Genomic DNA, 23,761 nt, shown 5'->3' with positions numbered 1-23,761 from the left:
ATTGAGATGAGGTACTTTTTTTCCCCATTTCTTTTTCTTTATGCTTCTAATGCTTAGTAAAGTTCCTGGAACACAGAAAGAATCTAATAAATACATTTTTATTTTATTGTTTCACATAAACATTCTCAATTCCAATTTTCCTAGCAACATTTCATCCATTTCTACACAGCTCTATGGGGCAGAACACCAAACCTGAGGTCAGGAAGATCAGAGTTCAAATTTGCCCACAGAAACTTATTAGCTGTGTGACATGAGGCAAGTAATATTACCTTCTTTGTCTCAGCTTACTAATTGTAAAATAGGGATAATAATAGTACCGACCTCCCAAGATTATCTTAAACATCAAATGAGATAACATTTCTAATGTGCTTAGCATAATGCCTTGCACATTGTTGTTGCTATTAAATCATTTTTCAGTCACGTCCAACTCCTCATGGCCCTACTTTTGGTTTTACTCTTAGAGATCCTAGAGTAATTTGCCAATTCTTTCTCCAACTCATTTTACAGATGAACAACCTGAGGCAAACAAGGTTAAATGACTTGCCCAGGGTGAAAGAAATAATTCCTAATCAAGTTAGTATTGATTAACCTGATGATGTATTTTGGCTTGTAAACCCTAATTCACATAGCTTTTAGATTAAGAGATATATGATCACAGTAGGCAGAGGCTAAGCTCCTCATTTTTCAGAGTTGAGTCCCTGCAGCTAAGCTGAGCTGGCATGAACATTTCCTCATTTTGCGGAAATCTAAATTCTCATTTTTGGTAGGATAAGTTTGCATTCCCAACCACACTTACTACAAATCACCTTCCAGTTAGCTCGATAGTTTCATAATATCAAGACTGACTGTTGCAATGCCAATGAGATAGATTGTTTGAGGACTGTTGTGCCCCTGAGATTCCCCATTGTACAATCTCCACCTGACATGCCTACGGTCTGAATATTGGCAGCAGGACCTACCTAACTTCAGAATGTTCCAGGATATATCTACTTTAACCTCAAGCCTTTTGTCATGCTCTTGCCAGGAAGAAATTAATCAAAACAAGCTTCTTAATATTCTGTAATTTTTCTATTCCTTTTTTACAACTATAAAAATAAGTTTTGTAAACCCCAGCTTGTGTTTGGCTACTAAGGAGTCATTGAATTCAGTCATTGCCAATTACTAGCCTTGCTAATAAATTGAAAATGCTAAGAAATTTGTGTCTCAGGTTCTCTTTATTGTAGATTTTTATTGCAATAAGGGTAACTCAGCTAGAAAGAGTCCCAGGCCAGATTTGAACTCAGGAAGATGAGTCTTCCTGACTCCAGGCCCAGCATGCTATCCACTGCATGACCTAGCTGGAAACATAGTAGGTATTTAATAAATGTTTTTGTCCTTCCTTCCTCTCAGATTGTGTCAGCCCATGTCACCTGTTATGTCATTCTCCATGGGTAAAATCTCCTGTACATCTAAACAGTCTTAAGACAGACTTTTTGGGGAGGAGCTAAGATGGGGGAGTAGAAAGATACACATATGCTTAGCTCTTATGCCACAGCCCATAAAATACCTGTAAAGAAGAACTCTCAACAAATTCTAGAGCAGCAGAAGCCACAGAACAACAGAGTGGAGGAGATTCCTGTTCCAGAGAGACCTGAAAAACCAAAGGGAAAGGTCTAACCAGCACCGGACCTGGAGCAGAGCCCAGCCCTGCATTGGCCATGAGATAGGGAGAGGAGCAGATCCAAGCAGGCTTCAGGGATGGAATCTGCAGTGGTAGCACAGGTCCCTCAACACACAGGTGCCAAAGGTCAGTGAGAGGGTCTTTCGGCTGGTTGAGAGGGGAGCGGGATGTCCACATAACTCAGGCCCCCTCAGGAGATAGCAGCAGAGACAGCAGCAGAAAGGGGTTCCCAAAGCAGGCAGTAGCCTGCATCAATTGCTGAAGGTCTCTTCGTAAACCCCCTGAGGGAACTGAGCCCCATGTGGCAGCCCTGCCACCACATGAGGAGCTGAATTTAATCTCACGCTGAATAGCAGCCCTGCTCCCACCAAAAACCCCTAAGGCTTGGGAGCAGCACATATGAATCTCAGCCCCCAAGTACTGGCTTGCCTGACCTGGAGGTAAGGTGGTTGTGGAGAGAAAACTCAGAAGTCAAGTAACTGGCTGGGAAAATGCCCCAAAAAGGAAAAAAAATAAGACCATAGAAGGTTACTTTCTTGGGGAACAGGTGTCTCCCCCCATCCTTTCGGGATAAGAAAGAACAAGGCTTACTGTCAGAGGAAGTCAAGGCCTCTGCCTCCAAAGGGAACTTAAAATGGGCCAGGCAATAGAAGACCTTGAAAAACAAGTTAGCAGCTTACTAAAGGAGAACCAAAAAAATACTGAGGAAAATAACAACTTTAAAAAGAGGCTAACTCAATTGGAAAAAGAGGTCCAAAAAGCCAATGAAGAGAAAGAGCTTTTAAAAAGCAGAATTAGCCAAATGGAGGAGAAGGTCCAAAAGCTCACTGAACAAAACAATTCATTGAAAGAGAGAATTGAGTCCAGGTAAATGAATGAGTTTGAGTTAAACCAAACAGTTAGTAAACAAAACCAAAAATCTGAAAAAAATGGAAGATTATGTGAAACAACTCAATGAATGTTGGGAATTTTTATTGCATATAATTGGGAAATAAGAACTACAGGGATAGGGGTATGGAAAATTATCTTGCCCTGCAAGAAAAGAGAGAAGATAAGGATAGGACAGGGGTGGGGTGTGATGGAGGAGAGGGTACATTGAGGGAAGGAGTAATCAGAATGCAAGGTATTAGGAAGCAGAGGGAGGGGAGTGATGGGGAGAAAAATTGGACACATTACAAAGTGAGGTAAAAGTAATTAGTATTAAAACAATAGCCTGAATTAATTACTGAGAATAAATCAATGAAATCTTTAGTTTGGAGAAAAGAATTTCAGTCTAAATTTCCTAGAGGAAGGTAACCTCAGGTAAAATTTGGCATTGATAGAAAAGTCAAGGTTTTAATGGTAAATTTGATTTTATGATTTCCATTTAAACAGGAAATAGAACATGTATAGAAAGGCATGTAAGCCACTTAAGACTTGCCTCAAAAGGTATTCCTTAGCCAAAGTGAAATTATAATCATATTTGAAACCTGATTATTGTAACTTGCCATTTTTAGATGATATGGCACTATTAAATGACTGTTCTTCTGAGTCTAACTCCAGGTATGGGTAGCAAGAAAGCCGATCTGAGCCTCCAGTACATGATGCCAGTAAGCTGATGAGATGCTGGTAGAAACTGCATAGGTGATCTCAAGGGAAAGGTGGGAGAGTGGCTGCTCAGCATGGGCTGAGGTGGGATTCTCCTGACTCAATTTCCCCACTGACACCTGGCAGACTTTAAGCCTGACTGAATGCAAGTGAATAATCTAATCCTGCCTGGAATTGACATGAAGTTGGGGAGATATAGTATCCCTGCAATGTCCTTACTTTTGGTGGCAATTTCCTATAGTCAAAAGGCTTGTAAGCTTAATATCAGATCTATTCAATTATAGATTATGGGTAGGGGAACATCGGAGGTTGTCTAAAATTAAGCTATTAGGCACAGGACTTTAGACCAACAACAATAAGTTAGGGTCCTTTAATTCTTCGTAATACTGTGGAGACAATTAGGTCAAGAGCTTGTGAAGTTAGCAACATAAATATTATTTCTGTCTCGGTTAATGTTTTAAAAAAATATTCCATATTGTAAATGTTTTAAAAAGAAGTATCACCTGACCAAAAGTTGGAATTGTTTTATCTGTTATAAACTGTGTTAAAAATAAATAATAAAAAAAGGCAAACTTTTATGTTCAAATGTTTTTCATTTTAATATGTGTAGAGGATGAAAGGGGTTGGGGAACATTATTCCTATGAAGCTACAGTGACTGGGATCAAAACCTAGAGAATAAACATAATATAAGACATAATACTGTCAAAAAAGTATTACAATCAGTATGATTTTCAATCCATAAATATATGCAAGATATGCAATTTTTTCAACATAGAGAACTCCACATATGGGGATGATCTTCACTAATACAAATAGTAGCCAATCTATGTCTTAATAGGAAAATGCTATAAAGTTACTAAAAGCACGTGAAGTTAAATGTTTTACTCAATGTCACACTGATGGTTAGTGCAAGATGAAAGATTTGAACTTTAGGAAATAGAAACTGCCCATTAAGAGTTCTTATTGACCACAAAACTAGCATTCATTTTTCTATGAAAATATGCTATTAATAAAATTAAAAACAACGAAAGCACAATGATTATTCTGATTATCTCTGTTTTAACTGGTATACAGTCTTCTGTTACCAATCTAAATGACATCACTATGATAAAGTCAAGTTTCAATGTGTCCAACTGTGGCTGATCAGACCAATACAAGTTCAGAATGTTCTACCACAGGTTGGGCACAGATAGTCCATGTGAACATTTGGACTGTTTGAGCTGTTTCAATTTTGCTTTGCCCATAGAGGACAGCACCTTTCTGATGTGGGCACGCCATGATGAGAGGTCCTGTGCCAGTGTCTCCCGTGTCACACAATCAGTTCCAAAGTACTTGAGAGAGATTTTGAGAGTAACTATATAGACAAAAATATAGTAGCATCAAGGAATTAGAAGTAAAATGATATCTACTTAGTGAGGAATCTCTAAATGAATCATGGATACACAAATGTAATGTGGTATCATCGCTCTGTAAGAAATGAAAGATATAATGACTACAAAGTATAAAGGAAAGACATACAATATAATGCAGATTGAAAAACAACCAGGAAAATACTATATTAAATGACTGAAAAAATGTAAAAGGAAAGAACAACAGCAAACATTGCCAGAACTAGCTCAGTATTTGGGAGGCTCCAAAGAAAAGTTTGGGAGAGAAGAGGTATTAGACTGACTACCAAACTGAAGGACTACAGAGCCGTTGTGCTAACCACATTGTTGTATGCTTGTGAAATATGAACAATTTACCAGTACCATTCCAGGAACCTGAACTGCTTCCATCTGAACTATCTAAAAAAGATTTTAAAGATCACCTGGCAGGATAAGGTACCAGACACTGAGGTCCTTACTTGAACTAAACTGCCAAGTGTTCAAACTATGTTTTAGAGAGCACAACTCTGATGAGCTGGTCACTTTGTTCGAATGCAAAACATATACTTGCCAAAAAGACTATTTTATGGAGAACTCTCATTGGGGCAGGTGATCACATGGTGGTCAGAAGAGGGGATACAAGGACACTCTCAAAATCTCTCAAGAACTTTGGAACTGATTGTGTGACACGGGAGACACTGGCACAGGACCCCTCATCATGGCGTGCCCACATCAGAAAGGTGCTGTGCTCTATGGGCAAAGCAAAATTGAAACAGCTCAAACAGTCCAAATGTTCACATGGACCATCTGCGCCCAACCTGTGGTAGAACATTCTGATCTTGTATTGGTCTGATCAGCCACAGTTGGACACACTGAAACTTGACTTTATCATAGTGATATCATTTTGGTTCTCTTTGAGAACGAAGGGCAATATCCAATCAACCAACCAAACTTATCTCAAAGAAAAGATAAGAGAACTCACTTCTCTACCATCTTTGTAGATATAGGAAGCTGCATGTGTAACAGCTGCATATAATGTGTGATTTGTCTAATGTGTTGAGCATGTGCTGCTGATCTTTTATTTTTGGCTTTTGGAAAAATTTGTCTTAAAGTATGACTGTCTTAGTGAGGGCAATTTATATATACATTCAAGCATGTAGAAGATATAAAAAATATACAGTTATTAAAACCCATATTTACTGTAGCAACTCTTCATCAGATACCATTTCCAGTGAAATTTTATTTTCTTTAGACTGGGCATATTTGTTATAAGGGTTTAATTCTGATTATTTTTTTGCCCATGAAAATATAAAGGTGAAAGGTACAGAAAAGGTGTTGTGTGTGTGTATAGTATATTTGTATGCATATGCATATGTATATACATACATATACACATATACATATATGTGTATACATATGTACACACACACATATATATATATAAGCATATGTACATTTTCCAAAGCACTGGGTATTCTATCTCAAGTGATGTGTTGCTTAGTTTTTATTGAACTATTTTTTTATCCCCTCTTTTCTTATTTTTTTTATTATATTACTCTCTGAGTGCTAGAGAAGGGAGAATATGTTAAAGATACAGATTTTTTAAAAAGAATATCAATTAAAAAAATCAAGTACATTTGCAAATTGAAAATTAGACAGGTTAAATGATTTGTCAATTATTAACAACTTCGTAATCTGTAGAATGAGGATATGCATGTGTCTTCTAATTACAAATCCAGAGCTGTTTCTACTTTAATATTACAGTCTTTTAATCTTAGACCTGGCTAGTAGGCTGCAGAGATAAGTCATTTTATAGATCAACAATTATCTTCAAGCTTTGTGTTAAGGTCAGAGAAGACTGAAAAAGCTCCAACAGCTGCAACGCAGAAGCTCTTGGAGGAATCTTCCCTCAAAGCAATGAGTCCACTGAACTTGGCTAGAACTCTGCTCTGACAACTTCTCTTGGGCCAAGATCAGAAGGGGCCTTCCCTTTCAATCATGTATTACTTTAAAGTGTAGTTGAGTGAGGTAAAGCTCTCTCTTCAGGGTCTGCATTTTCTTGAACAATCCTATCACTAGAGGAAAGTGTTATTTTCTAGTGGATAGAGAACTGAACTTGAAGTCAAAAATGTCTGGATTTGAATACTATCTCCAACAGTTATGAGTTGTGTGACCTGGGGGAGTAGTTTTTTTTTATTTTTTTAAATCTATCTGAGCCTTGGATTCCTCATCTTTTCAATGAGAATTATAATTTTTATCAACTCAAGAAGTTTTTATTGGATTTAAATACAATAAGCTATGCTAGGCTACTCTGAAGGGCAGCTAAGTGGCACAGTGGATAGAGTCCTGGGCTTGAAGTCACCTACCTGAATTCAAATCTGACTTCATACACTTACTGGTATGAACTTGGGCAGGCCATTTAAGTATTTGCCTCAGTTTCTCATCTGTAAAACTAGCTGGAGAAGGAAATGGAAAACCACTTGATTATCTTTGCCGAGAAAACAATCAAACAAACAAATCAACAGGAGTCATGAAGAGCTGGACATGATGAAAAGAACTGAACAACAAAATAATAAGAAAGAGGCTACTTAAGGCTTGATATTACATAAGTCGAAATAATTTAATGTGTAAGCATCAAAATCCTTCTTATTGGTTATGATAGGAAGAGTCCTAAAATCATGCCCATATTTCTTATGATTAGTTTGTAGGGGATACCAATTAAAGGCACCCATAGGATCTGGGCACAAAGTCAGAAAAATAAAAATCTCCTGCAATTTAATTCAGTTCAATTCATCAATTCATGCTGATTTATAGCACCTGCTATGAGTGAGGTATTATCTAATGATTAAGAAATAGAAACACACACACACACACACACACACACACGCACACAAATTTTTCTTGTCCTCAAGTAGGTCGCATCTCCTGGGGGAATACAACATTTACCCAGAGAAGTAAATACTCCGTTATGTTCATCCTTCATTGCCAAAGAAGACCATGCCTTCAGAGAAATGATGACATGACTTGCACTTGACTTTGTATTGAGTGGGGTGGGGGTGCTGTGCAGGGTCACCAGCTTCACTTCTCCTTCAGAGCCAGTAATTTGAGAAGGAATGAAGAATTAACATGTTGGGGCATAAAGAAATGTTTCCTCATAAAAGGTAGCCCCTGAGATATAATGTGGATGGAGTGCATTTCAGAATAGTTTACAGAATTTAGTACTGCATATGCAAAAGCACAGAGGGAAGAGAAGAGTACTGAGTTTAGAAAAGAGTGAGGAATTCAGTTTAGTTGTGACATAGAAAGTGTGAAAAGAAGTGATGTGAAATAAATGTGGTAAAAAGGGAACCTGGTGAGAAATCATTGGGTTACATTCCACCTACCTCCTCAGAATTGCTAGGTAGCCATTTGACCATCAATGTGCCTGTTTTTGTGGTCGTCTCTCTCAAGATGCACCTTCTTATTTCCTATTACTGATTTAGTTGGCTTTCTAAGATGGGCTGAAAATTCAGTTATGATCTTGGAGTATCTTACTCTAAATTCAGTCAGTAACAATTTTTCACCAGAAGGGTAAGGTTTCTTTAACTGTTATTTCTTTTTCATGCAGGCCTTCTGAGTCTCCCCATCTTAGAGGTTTACATTTCTAAGCATCTAGTTGCCCTTGTTTTAGACACAGTTGTTACAGACGCATACAATTAGCTCTGTGATCATCCCTTAAACTCACCTTTTTATCTGACAGAAAATTTATAATTGGTACAATTATGCTATGTACTGGAATCATTTTTTTTTTTTAGAATGGATGAATTAAGATGAACATGAACTAAATAAGGATTATAAATTGAAAGGATCATTTTTTCAAAGAGAGAGAGAGAGTTTTGGCTTGTCTGACTTGGAGTGAGTTAAAAGGAAATAGAAATGTAAGAAAAATATGTAGGTGTATTGATTTAAATAGGGCCAGCATCAAAATAGGTTACATGCAGAGGAGGTAGAATTAACATTTCTGAACAAAGGGAGCTGAGTGCAGGAAGTCTCCCAATGTATCACTGAAACTCTTATAATGACTTTCCTTGGAAGCAAAGCAGCTTTTCCATATTTACCACTGCTGTTAAAGACTCATTGTCAAGGAAATGTACATATGGAAGAGATAAAAGTGGAGCAATGCTCTGTTCCAATGACTTTAGACCCCAGGAAGGAGTCCATATGACCTTAGGGAGATGGAATGCACTGGAATTTAATACTTCAAACACCAATCTACCGTTTGAAAAGATCCTAGATGATTAACAAAATAATGAATATAGATAGGCATCTCATGAAGGCTTCCATTTGCCTGGAAGAAATCAAATGATTTAAGAAACTTTAATCAAAACTAGACCACTCACCAGACTAGAAGCTAGTAGACGGGTATACCAGAGTATAGGACAAGTGCTGGACAAGATCCAGTATCATTTTCAGACTCAGTCAGGAGAGTTTATCACAGATATAGCTCTCCACTCCCTCTTCTTTGCCCTGAAAATTAAAAACCTCTGGGGTAACTAATATTTCTCTCTATGGCCTCAGAGTAAACACAAAACATAATAAACAAAAGTCCAGAGGAATAGGCAATGAAAGGAATTGGTCATTTGGGTATTAGGCTTAAGGAAGATAAATGCTGAGAAAAGATTTAGGGATTATGAGGCCATTTATTACTTTAGAGAGAACACTTTAAGTAAACTTGATGAATATGCAAGTCAAGATAGTTTAAAAGATGAGGAAATCTTTTGGATCAATAGACTAAAAGTAGGTCTCATGGACCAAAGGATGCACTATGAGGAAACTGGTATGTCCTCTCTTTGTGGCAATGAGAGTAACCACCTAGAGGACAGGGTGGAGTTTGATTAAATGAGACCTGATTTGATACATATTTTATTAGTTCAGTGGGGTTACATGGATCAGCAGCATGCCCCTTACAGAAAAGTAAAGTCATTCCTGCTACTGAAGATATGTGCTTTTAATTTTTTTTCTATTTATGTTTCTAGACTTTTTCAATCATTTAACATAATTTCCCTTTTAATTAGGAAAGCCTTACTAGCATTTCTGGGGATCCAAATAAAGTTACCAACATCTTTCATTCACAATTGAGTAGACAGATAAAATGAATGGATCAGATGTTCACTCATGTTTGGCCATATGGTTCTCTCATAAGAAAAGAAACCCTGACCCTTAGTTAGATATCCTAGTTCTAGGTCTTAAGGTCATTGATTACCCATTCTACTGTGTTAGCTAGAATTTTATTTGCCCTCCTAAGAATCTACCTTTGTCTTATTATGTTTAGAAACCTCACAACATAGATTCTTTTAGTAGTAAGAGATAACATAACCCAAAAGAGTGTTGAACCCAAAGTCAGTAAGATTACAGTTGGAATACTACCTCTAGAACTCATTAGATATGTGTCTTTTAGGAAAGAAACCATTTACCACAAGAAGCCTGGGTTTCCTCATCTCTTCAATGTTGATGATAATACCCATTTTCCTGACCTGCCAGGGTTACTGGAGCTAAACATGACCAAGTCATTCAACCAATCTTTGAATGGCACAATATCAAGATCTATCTCCATCATGGTTGCATTAGACACTTTTAGCTTATCAATGTCCTTTCTAAAATGTTCATAAGTGAATATTCCATCTAGGAATGGTGTGATGAAGGCAGAATACAGAGGAAAAACACAACCCATTTTAGTCTGGTCCCATGTAAGATTTTCAAAGTTCAGAAATCTTGAACATCATTGTGGAACCTATGAATCAAGGGAAATGGGGCCATGGAATGATCAGGTGTTAGAAGCTTATATACATACATACGTACATACATACATATATACATATATATATATATATATATATATACACATACTGTATGTACACTATAATTAGTCTAAGAAAGTCTCTTGAAATTAAGAATCCTTAGTGGTCGTTAGAGTCAGACAGCTTAGTAAGAAGAAATCAGTGAAATATGGGGAAGCCTAGGATGCCTGTAAGAATTTACTAAAATGAAGGTCAATGAATTACTTTCTGTGAGACCAAGTAATCTTGAAATTAGTCACTTTAGGAGAGTTTGAAACTAGATCTTAGTTTCTTTCTTTTCCTTTCCTTTGTTTTTGTTTGTTTGTTTTTAATACCTGAATAGCATGTTTGATTATTCACTTCTTGTCCATTACAATGCATGCATCCTGAAAGAGATTTTTTTCTCTTTCTTCTCTAGCTTGGAAAAAAAAAAACAAAAACAGAACAACTAACTCAAAACTTCTCCATAACTAAGTCTATCCTTGACATTTGTATCCAGCCTAGGCACTAACCTAGTCAGGACAGTGAATCAGCCTTATTCTTAGTAATTGCAGAGATAAAATGCAGTCTTCCCCAGGGACTTCTTTGATCAGCTACTTTCTCTTCTCTATTTGTACCTATAATTTGCCTCAACCCTCTCTTCCTGCCATTACCCACTCTAGAATCAGGACTCTTAATTGTTGTCGCCTTTCACCTCTCCTGGTCTTCATGGTCTCTCTATATTGTTCCATTGTTTAGTCCAAAGAGAAGGGGATGGTATTTGTATCTATTTTTTATCAAAAAGAAAAAAGGCTTTATTATCATTTCCTGGAGAAGAGAGATTTGCAGTCTATTTAGACTTGGAACGGTATTGATTACTCCTTAATAACCAGGCCTTTACAAGGAACCCCACTCATTATAATCTTTATAGCACAGCAAGAGCCAGGCCTGCAACATGGTTTAAAATGATAGGCCTTTTCATTGGCCTAAGAAGTTTTTAACTGGTCTTTAAAAGAGTAGAAGGAGCAAATACTGAAAAAAGAACATGAAAAGATACAGACTAATGAATAAATGGAGGCAGAGGCAGAGGATAATGATGTTAAGCCCTCTTACTCTTCCTAGGTGGTTATTTTCATCGTATAGGGTAGATAGGAAAGCTGGGCTTTGCCAGAATTGTAGTCTCTTCACTAGTAAACTTACTTCCCTAGATGAGAATCTGAAGCAAGGGTGTTTCTTTTGTTTTCTATGCTCCCCTTTTCAGCAAATAAAATAGATATTTAAATCCTAGCTATCCATTCCTTTTAACTTATTCACATCCTGTTTTCAATATACTTTTAAAGGTGACATTCTCAACATGGAGCCAAGATTGTAGAGAAAAGCAGGGACTTTCTTGACCTCTCCCCCAAATGCCTCCAAATAACTACAAAAAATAGGATTCTAATGAAATTCTACAGCTGCAGGACTCAAAGAATGTCAGAGTGAAGCAAATCTCCAGCCCAAGACAATCTGGAAGGTCAATAGGAGGTGACTGTCATGCTGGGTTGGCATCAGAGTACAATCCAGCACAGGCCACACCTGACACAGAGAGCTGGCCTTCAGGGACTGAATCACTGGCAACTGTGGCCTTTTCTAGACTTCTTGACCCCAAAACACTGAGGACAACTTGGAAGGTCCTTAGAAGCATTTCTAAAAACAACTGCAAAAAATCCTTGAATCTTGGAACAGTACACCACCACTACTCCCACTGGAAGCAGAGAAATACCTTGACAAAGTGTTCGTAAGTCAAGTAATTGGCTGGGGAAATAAGCAAACACCATGGGGAAAAAGTCATACAAAAGAATTCTACTTTATTCTAACCCTTGATGATAAGGAAGGTCAAAACCTACAACCAGAAGAACACAACAAAGTCAAAGCTCCTACATCCAAAGCCTTCCAAAAAAAAAAATATATGAATTGGTCTCAGACCACGGAAGAGTTCAAAAAGGATTTTGAAAATCAAGTAAAAGAAGTAGAGCAAAAATTTAGAAGAGAAATCATGAAAAACAAATCAAATGATTTCTAAAAAGGGCCCCCCCAAATGCTGAGGAAAATAACATCTCAAAAAATAGACTAACCCAAATGGCAAAAGAGGCTTAAAAAGCTAAGGTAGAGAAGAATGCCTTAAGAAGCAGATTTGACCAAATGGGCAAAGAAGGTTCAAAAGCTCACTGCATAAAATAATTCCTTAAAAATTAGAACGGAGCAAATGGAAACTAATGTCTTTATGAAAAAATCAAGAAATTATAAAACAAAGTCAAAAGAATGAAAAATTAGAAGACAATGTAAAATATCTCATTGGAAAAACAACTGACTTGGAAAATAGATTCAGGAGAGATTACTTAAAAATTATCGGAATATCTGAAAGCCATGATCAAAAAAAAAAAAAGTCTAGACATCATTTTTCAAGAAATAATCAAGGAAAACTACCCTGATATTCTATAAGCAGAGGGTAAAATAGAAAGGCAAAGAATCCATTGATCACCTCTAGAAAGAGATCCTGAAAGGACAACTCCTAGGAATATTGCAGCCAAATTCCAGAGCTCCCAAGTCAAGGAAAAAATATAATAAGCAGCCAGAAATAAACAATTCAAGTATTGTGGAAATACAATCAGGATAACAAAATATCTAGCAGCTTCTACATTAAGGGATCAGAAGGCCTGGAATACGATATTCTGGATGGAAAAGGAGATAGAATTGCAACCAAGATTCATCTATCCAGCAAAACTGAGTATAATACTTCAGGGGAAATAAATGGAAATTCAATGAAATAGAGGACTTTAAAACATTCTTGATAAAAGACCAGAGATGAACAGAACATTTGACTTCCAAATATGAGAATCAAGAGGAGCTTGAAAATGTAAAGTGGAAAGAAAAATCATAAGGGACTTACTAAAGTTGAACTGTTTACATTCCTATATGGAAAGATAATATTTGTAAGTCTCAGTAAGTCTCAATATTTCTCAGTATTAGGGAAGAAGTGTATACATAAATATATATATAGACAGAGGGCACAGGGTGAGTAGAGTATGAAGGGATCACATCTAAAAAATTTAATTAAGGGATGAGAGAGAGCAATATATTGGGGAAAAGGAGAAAGGGAGAAATAGAATAGGGTAAATTAGGTCACATAAAATAGACAAGAAAAACTTTACAATGGAGGGGAAGAGGGAGAAGGTGAGAGGCAATGAGTCAACCTTAATTTCATCAGATTTGGTTTAAGGCAGGAATAACATGCATACTCAATTGGGTATGAAAATCTATCTTACCCTATATGAAGGTAAGAGGGGAATGGGATAAGAGGGGAGAATGATAGAACAGAAGGCAAATAAGAGGAGGGAATAATTAGAAGTAAATATTTTTGAGGAGGGACAAGATGAAAAGAGAGAATACAAAGGGGGGCAAGATAGGATAGAGACAAGTAAGTTAGTTTTTTCACAATGGAAGTGTTTTGCATTACTACACATGTATAACCTATATCCAATTGCTTACGTTTTCAATGGGGATGGGTGGGAGGGAGAAAGGGAGAGAATTCAGAACTCAGAGTTTTAAAAATGAATGTTAAAAATTGTTTTTTATATGTAACTGAGAAATAAAGACATACAGACAATGGGTATAGAAATATATGTTACCTTAGAAGAAAATGGAAGGAGAGGATAAGAAAAGGGAGAATGATCGAAGGGAGGGTATATTGGGGGAAGGGGAAATCAGAATGCATGCTGTCTTGTGGGGGGGAGGGGAGAAAATTTGGAACTCAAAATCTTGTGGAAGCCAGTGTTGAAAACTAAAAATAAATAAATTAATTTCAAAAAATAAAGGTGACATTCTCTAGGAAAAGCCACCCCTAACTAGTTGAATACTCAGAAATGAGCCAGTACAGCTCTGTCAATTTGGTTTGAGAGCTCAAGAGGTATATGGCAATGATTAATTAATAACTTTTATTGGGGCATCTCAACCACATAGTGGATAGAGCTCTAGATCTGGACTCACAAAGTCCTGAGTTCAAATTCACTTTCAAAAATCTTGCTAGTTTTATGACCCTGGTCAAATTACTTAATCTCTCTGTCTTAATTTCCTCAACTTTAATAGAGATAATACTGGTATCTACATCCTAGGGTTATAATGATGATTAAATGAAACATTTATAAAGTGCTTTAAGGCATTACATAAGTGATGATCAATTATTATAATAGTAATAAACTCCCACAAAAAGCACAGAAAGGAACAGAAATACAACTGAAGAGCAGTTTGTCCCTATGCAAAAAGTGGAATAAAATAAAAACAGAGCAATATTTTGATGTCATCTCTTTGTTTTCATTCATTTTGAGATACTTTAAATCAGAGGTTCGTAACTTTTGCGTATGTGTCATTGTCCTCTTTGGCAGGGTGGTAAGCCTATGAACCTCTTCTCAGAATAATGTTTTCAAGTACATAAAATGGTATATGCATATATATGCAGTATATGTATGTATACTGATAATATTTCATATCATTTTGAATTTTAATAAGGGCTAAAGCCTGAACTAATCAATTAGACTCCTTTGGTTTTCTCTAGAAGTGCCCTTTCCTGTGTCAACTTCAAAAACCTGCTTATGACAGGGTGCCTACAACCAGAATGGTGGGATTTTTCTTATCTTAATACACAGAGACAGAGGAAAACAGACATCCTAGGATCTTAATTTCCAACTGCCTCTACCTTGTCAATTGTCTTGTCTCACTGTGTTTATGACTTATACATAGATAATTCCTTTCTCATGGTAAAGTATATTTCAGCCTGGTCATTCTTGTATCAGACAGTCAGAAGTTTCCTTCTGGCTCCATGATTATATAACTGCTAGTTTTAAGGGAATAAAAAAAAAATAATGAATTTAGCCTGTTTGCCTCTTTAAATCAAACTTTCAGGTGGATTGCAGAGTGTATGAATTCTCTTCCTGATCAGGTCACAATTGGAGTATTGTATTCAGTTCTCAGTATTATAGAAAGAAAATAGAAAAATCAAAATAGTCTACAGGTAGATAACCAAGATGGAAAAAGGTCCTGAGGTTATGTGACAAATGTTGACTTTGAGTGATTGGTAGGAGGATTAGTCTGGAGAAAACACTTGTCAGGATCCTCATAGGTATTATTAATTAATTGAAGGGCTATCTTTGATAGAAGCCATAAAAATCTGCCTAGTCCCAGGAAGCAAACCTAGATCAGTAAATAGAAGAAGCAGGAAGGCTAATTTTGGTCTAATGTAAAGAAAATATTTTAACAAATTAGGAAATCTAAAAAAGAATGTGATATCTTGAATAGTAAGGTCTTCATCATTGGGGGACTCCAAGAGGAAAGTAAACAACAAATTAATAATGGAATTTCTCTTCAAGGAGATTTCACAATACCCTCTGAAAACCCCTCAAGGTCTGAAATCCTCTAAATCAATAATTTAATAATTCTATGGCTGAAAGAACAAATAAATGTACTCAAATGATGATTCATTGAGTCAGTCAGAGTCCAACAAAAATACCAGAGGTACAGCTAGCAAAAGGCATGAAGATCAGAAAGAATACATGTAAGAATTCAGACCAGGAAAGAACCATCTACTTATTAAAAGTCATTGTAAGGGAGAATTAGCAAAGATGTCAGAATAGAAAGAAACATTAAAGCTGTGTGAAAAGTGCACAAATACCCACCACTCACAACCCCACATGAACCCCAAGTATACAACAATTATGAGGTTTAGCATTGGTAGAACAGGTTCAAGTGTGAAAGTACTCACTTAGACCTTCTCTGTAGACACTGGGAGTTTTATTTTAAGTGAAAAAGCAGCACATATTTCCTAGCAAGAAAGCGAAGTGAGACCCTGATATTCTATATTTGGGGGAGTTATGCTTATATAGAGGGTTTCAGAACAGTGATGCAGCTCTAGAGATTTTTATAGAGGCTAAAGATCGGGGACAGGATGAAGAAGATGGGTGGCAGTATAGGAGACACAAGAGAAGGGAGACAGGGAAAATTTTATGACCCCAGATGGGGGAAGACAAGAAGGAAGTTTTATGGTTTAAGGATTTAAGGACAAGGCAGAAGGACCCAGGGAACACAGCATAAGGGAGATAAAAGCAATTCTTTTGGTACAGGTTCAAGATAAGTGGGAAACGCACCTTCAGGTAACAGAATAAACTATGGGCTTCACAAAGTCAACTCAATGTTATTTTTAACTCTTGGGCCACTGTTTGTATTCACATCAGTATTGTTTTGATCTATTTTCTTGTAAGTGACATGAAGAACACAGCTGTTGCAAATGTGTCTTTCAGTGTCTCATTCTCATCTCTTATAGGAACTAAAAATTTAGCTACTGAAGATGGAAAATTTTACATTTACAAGGAAAGCTCTCCTTCCTTTCTGGTCTGATGGGCAGACTACTTTGATTTATTGTGAAACACCTAGATTTTTAGCTAGGTGACACAGTGGGTAGAACACTGGACTTGGAGTCAATAAAACGTATTTATCTTCATGAATTCAAATCTGTCCTCAGACACTTACTAGAAGTATGATTCTGGGCAAGACCGTTAACCCTTTTTGCCTCAGTTCCTCATCTGTAAAATGACCTGGGGAAGGGAATAGTAAACCACTTCAGTATTTTTGCCACAAAAACCCCAAAATGGGGTTACAAAGACTGAATAACAATACCTACATTTAGACCTACAAAGTCTATCTCTTTTAGTTAAGAACAGAATTTTTTCTCCAACAAGCATACTCTTCTTTTTGTATTACCTCCTATATTGTAGGGATAGCCATCTTTCCTTTTGTTCAATATTACTTTGAATAATGTTTAGCTTACAAATGTTGCTGTAAATATATGCACATAAGGAAACTCTTATTTATGCAGGGATAGACTGTTGTCCATATCTTAGTCTAGCTATTTCCTTTGCTCACAAATGAATCCTTCCTGCTATTATTCCACCTTAACCTCAAGAACTCAAAATGGTGAGTGATGACACAGTTGGGTCCCTAAAAAATATCATTAAAAATCTAGCTCTCTCTCTCTCTCTCTCTCTCTCTCTCTCTCTCTCTCTCTCTCTCTCTCTCTCTCTCTCTCTCTCTCTCTCAACTATTCCAATAAAAATCACAGAAAAAAACATCAGCCCACATGAATATGAATGGATGAAATTTATGTATAAGTGTAAGAGTACAGAAAAATGAACTAGAAAGCAAAATCCAATATATGTTCTTTACAACAAACACTTCTGGAATATAAATATTCATATATTGTTAAACTAAGGGGTTGGAGCAAAATCTATTATATTTCTGCTAAACTCAAAAATGCATGGGTTTCTAATCATGATCTCAGAAAAGGAAACAGTCAAACTAGATTTTGTTAAAAAAAAAAAAAACAGCAACAGACAAACAGGTGACATCTAGGTTATGTGACCAATGAGATGGAAGGCCAGATATTATACATGCTGCTCACAAACTCTCAAAACTTTTCCATAATAAGAATTTTGTGCAAAACAATTAAAGTGATTTTAGTCATTTCTATGGTTTAGAACATCAAGAACTATAACTAGATAATAAATGAATTAGCCAACATTAGAAAAGACTAATCTCTAACCCCTAACATGCTTCCTCAGTATCCTTCCTCCCACTCTCCACAGTCCTTTCTCCGACTTGCAACAGAATTCTAATCCTCCCTCCTCCCAGGGGCAGAAAACCAAAAGGGAGAGGCTCCTCAAATTGGAAGGACAGCAAAGTAAGATTCTGCCTGGCAAAAGAGCTCAGACAGAGACCTGAAGAAAAGGGAACTGTAACAATATATGTGTGTGGCAGAGTGGTTATGTGGTCTTCCAGTGTCTAGCATCAAAATGAGAACGGTGCTAGTATTATCCCAGAAGTCATTTTGGACAGAAACTGAAGCTTGTTAAATTTGCATTGCTAAGCATGGGGGGACTATCAAAATTGAAGCAAATTTCAAAAATTAACAAATAAAATGAGGAATTGGTTCTTTTTGACAAAAAAAGGTAAATTATTATCTAATTTGATTGAGAAGGAAGAGAAAGAATGAATTCTCAATATCCAAAACACACACACACACAAAAGAAAAAATCACAGTCAATGGAGAAAAAATAAAGGAAATTATTAGAAACTATTTTTTAACTGTGACAAAAAAAATTAAATATATAAATTCTACCAAAATGTCACATGCCCTATTTAAGACAATAGGAAAGAAGGAACTTATATAATCCAATCTGAGAAAAAGAAATTGAAAAACATATAAACATACTCCTAAGGGAAGGAGATAGTAAGAAAGATATAGGACCAGATGGATTTACAAGCAAATTTTATCAGAGTCCAAAAACAATTCCAATATCATGTAGACTTTTTTGCAAATATCAGAAAACAAAAGATTCAGTAAACCATGTACTATGACAGAAATATGGTCTTTAAACCTAAATGAGAGAGAATCAAAAGTAAGAAATAAAACTATAAATCAATATACCTAATAAATGATTTAAAAATTAAATGAAATATTATCAAAAAGGCTATAGTATGTTTTTTAAAAAAAATATCCTCACTACAATCAGGTCTAATTTATACCAGAAATGAAAAAAAATTGCTTTTATATTAAGAAAACTATAAATATAATAGATCATATTAATAATAAAAATAAAAAATAAGAATAACAAAAATAACAAACATTTTTTCAACAGAGGCAGAAAAAATTAGTAAATGATGTCCATTATTGCTACTATTCATAAGGTGCTAGAAGTACTAGTTACAACAATAAGACAAGAAAAGAAAAGAAAATTATCACTTTTTTGTAGATGATATGATGATTTTAATAGTGACTCTGAAAGAGTAATAATTTTAGTTGAAATAATGACTTCATAAATAATGAGGAATATACAAAATACGGAAAAAATTCATTAGTGTTTCTGTATATTAACAAAAACACCCAGCCGCAGAATTATCAGAATTCATAGTGAACCTATCATGATACAAATAAGAATTATTTGAATATAACTATAAAAACAATCTTTCTAATAAAGATAGACCTAAGCAGAAAAATATTAATTGATTATGGGTAGATTGACTCAATATTTTTAAAATAACCATATCATCTAAATTAATTTATTCAGTCTCAACCCAATCAAAGGATCACACACACACACACACACACACATATATACATATATATATATACACATATATGCTTTTTTATCTAAAAAACAAACAAATTCAGTTGGAGGAACAAAAGTTCAAGGCTTTCTCATGTATGTATGTATATATGTGTGTCTGTGTGTATACATATATGAAGGAAGGAGGCCAAGCAGTGCCAGATGACAAGCTCTCTTACAAAGTAGTAATCATCAAAATGATTTGCTGCTGGTTAAACAAAAAGAGTTTAATGAGTGGGACAGATTAAGTATGTAACACATTGAACCAAATGAAGCTAATAACCAAATGTTGGAAAAACTGAAAGAACCCAGATCTTAAAGATTCACTACTCAGCAAAAACAAGGGAAATTTCCAAAGTAGTATGGAAGATATTATATTTAGACTTTGTATCATATGTCAAGATTTTATTATTTACATATAAAGGGTCGTATCTCAAAGCACACCTTTGAGATTGCTGTATAAAAGAAAAAGTTATGACCATACAAACAACAGAGATGATCACTGAATATAAAATGGACAGTTTTGATATAGACAATTAGAAAGCTTTAGGACAACAAAATCAATGCAGATAAAATTATCAAGGAAAAAGTTAATTGCGGGGATGCAGGAGATCTCTATAGCAATTTATTCTGATAAAAATCTCTTTTCTACAATACATAAAAATGTATTTGGATTTTCAAGAATTAGAACCATACCTAAGTGATAAATGGTTTACATATATGAAAAGGAAGTCATATAAGGAAAAAATTCACTCTATCATTAATCCCAAAATAACTAATTATCCTAAATTATCCCAAATAACTAATGCCTAGAGAATTTAAATTAAATAAACTCTTATGGTTCAATCTCATTCCCATCAAATGGGCAAAGATGAGAAAAATTGAGAAATGTTGGAAGGATTTTTGGAATACAGTCCCATCAATATACTGTGGTAAAAATGTGAATTAGTTCAGTCATTCTATAAATTAATGAGGAAATATACTCCAAAATTCACTAACTATGCATATCTTTGGGTCATTACTAGACCCAAAGATATAAAAAAAGAGGGAAAGGATCAATATGCACAAAAGTATTATAAATTATTTCCATTCGTAGCATCAAACAACTGGAAAGTAAGGGAGTGTTTATTAGGAATGGCTAAACAACATAAAGGATACGAAGATAATGGAATACTATATTGCCATAAGAAAGGACAAAAAGAATGGTTTCAGAGAAATCTGAGAAGATTTGTGTGAATTTATACAGACTGCAAGAAAGAGAAGCAGATTGGTTTATGTTGTAACAATATTATAAAGACAAATAGCTTTGGAAAAAGCTCTGAACAATGCATGGCCACTCATGATTGCAGAGAACCAATGATGAAGCATGTACTCATCTCCTTAAATACAAAATGCAGAATGATACATATTTTGTATGTGACCAAAGCAGCAATTTGTTTTATTTGACAATGAGTATTTTTACAAGTATTTTCTTTTTCTTTTTTTTTACAGTATGGTAGAGTTGGGGGAAGGAAATAAAATTTGTTAATTGAAATACATATATTCATTCATACATACATGCACACACATTTATACAGAGTACATACGTATGTATACAGAGGGACATATACACACATACACACACACACACGCACACACAGGTATGTGTATGGGGAGGTGCTTTGCAAGCAGTGAGTTAGAAATGAAAAAAAGTATCTTGAAGCAATGGGTCATAGATATATTACGGAAAGTGAACAGAAATATCTAAAACTCTAGGAAGAGAAGCAGGAAGAATAGAAGAAACTGAAACTGAAAAATAGGAAAGGCTGGAAGGAATAAAAATATTTTGCACCAACAAGCAATTCAAAATTCATGTTCCAATGATTTTCATTTAATTCTGGGCCTGAGATTAATTTTAAGGTTGTTCATCCTGAACTTCTCGGGGGGAAATCAGGAGAGCTCGTACCCTTTAAGTTATTTGTGAAAGTAAAAAATAAATAAATAAATAAAAACTAAACAGCAAAATCATTGTGGTTCCTCATCAGGCCTTCTTCAGACACAGTTTCCCCATGATCTTCTCCCGGATTTGATGAGTCTTCACACAGTACACAACAGGGTTCATCAGCGGAGGAACCAAAACATATACATCAGCAGTCAGTATCCTAATAAATGGGGAGCCATGTTTGGCAAAGCGGTGGACAATAGCCAGGGTGACAATGGGCACATAGAAAATGAGTACAGCACAGATATGGGAAATGCAGGTGTTGAAGGCCTTTAATTGCTCTTGATAAGAGGCAATGCCCAAAACTGTCTTCAGGATCAGTATGTAGGACACTGAAATCATTGCTAAGTCCAGCATGCCCACAAGAGCAACAAAAAACCCATAGATAACGTTGACCCTATTATCAGAGCAGGCCAGTCTCATAACATCCTGATGGAGACAATAGGAATGGGAGAGGAGGTTTTTATTACAATATGTCAGTCTTTTCAGTGTAATAGGAAATGGGAGTATGAGTATAAGACATCTAATGGCAAAGATCAAACCAATTTTGATAATTCTACTAGTGGTGAGGATAGAGCTGTATCTTAGAGGCTTGTGGATGGCTATGAAACGGTCAAGGGACATAATGAGCAGCACCGAAGATTCCATGGCAGTGAAGGTATGGATGAAGAACTCTTGGGCAATACAGGCATCAATAGAGATTCCTGTGGCATTGAATAAAAAAATTCTCAACATGGTAGGTAAGGAAGAGAGTGACAGCCCAAGGTCAGAAAAGGCCAACATAGAGAGAAAATAGTACATGGGCTCATGGAGTGAGGACTCCGTTTTGATTAGAATAAGGATAGTACAATTGCCCACAGTGGCAATAATATATATGAGGCAGATGGGGATGCATATCCAGATGTGGATTTGCTCCAGCCCTGGGATCCCAATTAGTTGGAAGGTGGATATCTGGACCTCAGATGTGTTAAGAGCTGACATAGCAATGATGGGTTAGGAAGCCAAGCAGAGTCAGTATGGCAAATGGTTTTCCCTCAAATGGGAAAACAGAGGCTTAGTTTGTTCGCAATCTCCAATCCTGAGGACTTTATTAGCACAAGCATTTTCTACAAATTTAAATTAAAATGAAGAATATTGTTGTTCATATGAAACATACATAAGAATATTTTTAAACTAGTTTAGTTCAATAGTGGAAGCACCTGTTGTGAGGTTATGTGCTCCCCATCATTGAAGGCATTCAAGATTTGGCTTGATGATACTTTTAACTATTGTGTAGAAAGGATTCCTTTATGGAGTAGTATGCAGAATGAGAGACAGGTGAGAATCATTTGCCCCTACTTTGAGCCTAGATATTCTTCAGTTTCTTGTTAAAGATAGTTGGGATAGCTGTGTACTTATGTGCCTGAAAATGCCAGAAAGAAGTTACCAGGACCCACCTAAAGAGAAAATTCAGGAAACAAGAAAAACAAAGTTACTGAGAGTCTTAACCAGACATATGGCGAGCAGGTATGATGCTAGGTCTTCCATGTCAATAGTAGAAATAGGAATGCACGGTAGAGATCATGGCAACAAATGAGGAAGTCCTTAGTATATCATTGGAAACTTAATAGAAAGATAGAAACTAGGTATTGTGACAGATGGAGTGCCAGGCCTAGAGTCAGGAATACTCATTTTCCTGAGTTAAAATTGGCCTCTGACATTTATTAGCTGTGTGACTCTGGGCAAGTCACTTAACTTTGCCTCAGTGTCCTCATTTGGAAAACGTGTTGGAGGAGGAAAGATCAAACCATTCTAGTGTCTTTGCCAAGAAAACCCCAAATGAGTTCACAAAGAGTTAGACAAGACTGAAAAACCACAGAAACAACCTGTGAGATAATTGCCTCTAGGCCAAGCTTTATGGGAAGATTTACAAGATGGGCAGGGAGAGGGGTGAGTGATACTGTCACTGAGGGATGAGAGAGAGAAAGAGAATATGTGTGTGTGTGTGTTTGCCGGGCCTAGAGTTAGGAACACTCATCTCTGTAAGTTTAATCTTGTCTCAGACACTTACTAGCTGTGTGACCCTGGGCAAATCACTTAACCCTGTTTGTCTCAGTTTCCTCCTCTGTAAAATGAACTGCAGAAAGAAATACAAAACGCTCTGGTATCTTTGCCAAGAAAATCCCAAATGAGGTCATGA

The 23,761-nt window shown here is 36.0% G+C and overlaps 1 protein-coding gene across 1 annotated transcript; it reads right to left on the bottom strand.

Moving 5' to 3' along the window:
* Window positions 1-21,621: 21,621 nt before the first annotated feature.
* On the bottom strand, window positions 21,622-22,563 carry LOC140508787 (olfactory receptor 51A7-like). The gene has a single exon (XM_072616660.1). It carries the CDS (start codon window positions 22,561-22,563, stop codon window positions 21,622-21,624), a length of 942 nt encoding a protein of 313 aa, XP_072472761.1.
* Window positions 22,564-23,761: the final 1,198 nt, after the last annotated feature.

The sequence above is a fragment of the Notamacropus eugenii genome, chromosome 5 (genome assembly GCF_028372415.1).
Source record: "Notamacropus eugenii isolate mMacEug1 chromosome 5, mMacEug1.pri_v2, whole genome shotgun sequence".
NCBI lineage: Eukaryota > Metazoa > Chordata > Mammalia > Diprotodontia > Macropodidae > Notamacropus > Notamacropus eugenii.
This window is presented reverse-complemented; position numbering and strand designations above follow the sequence as displayed.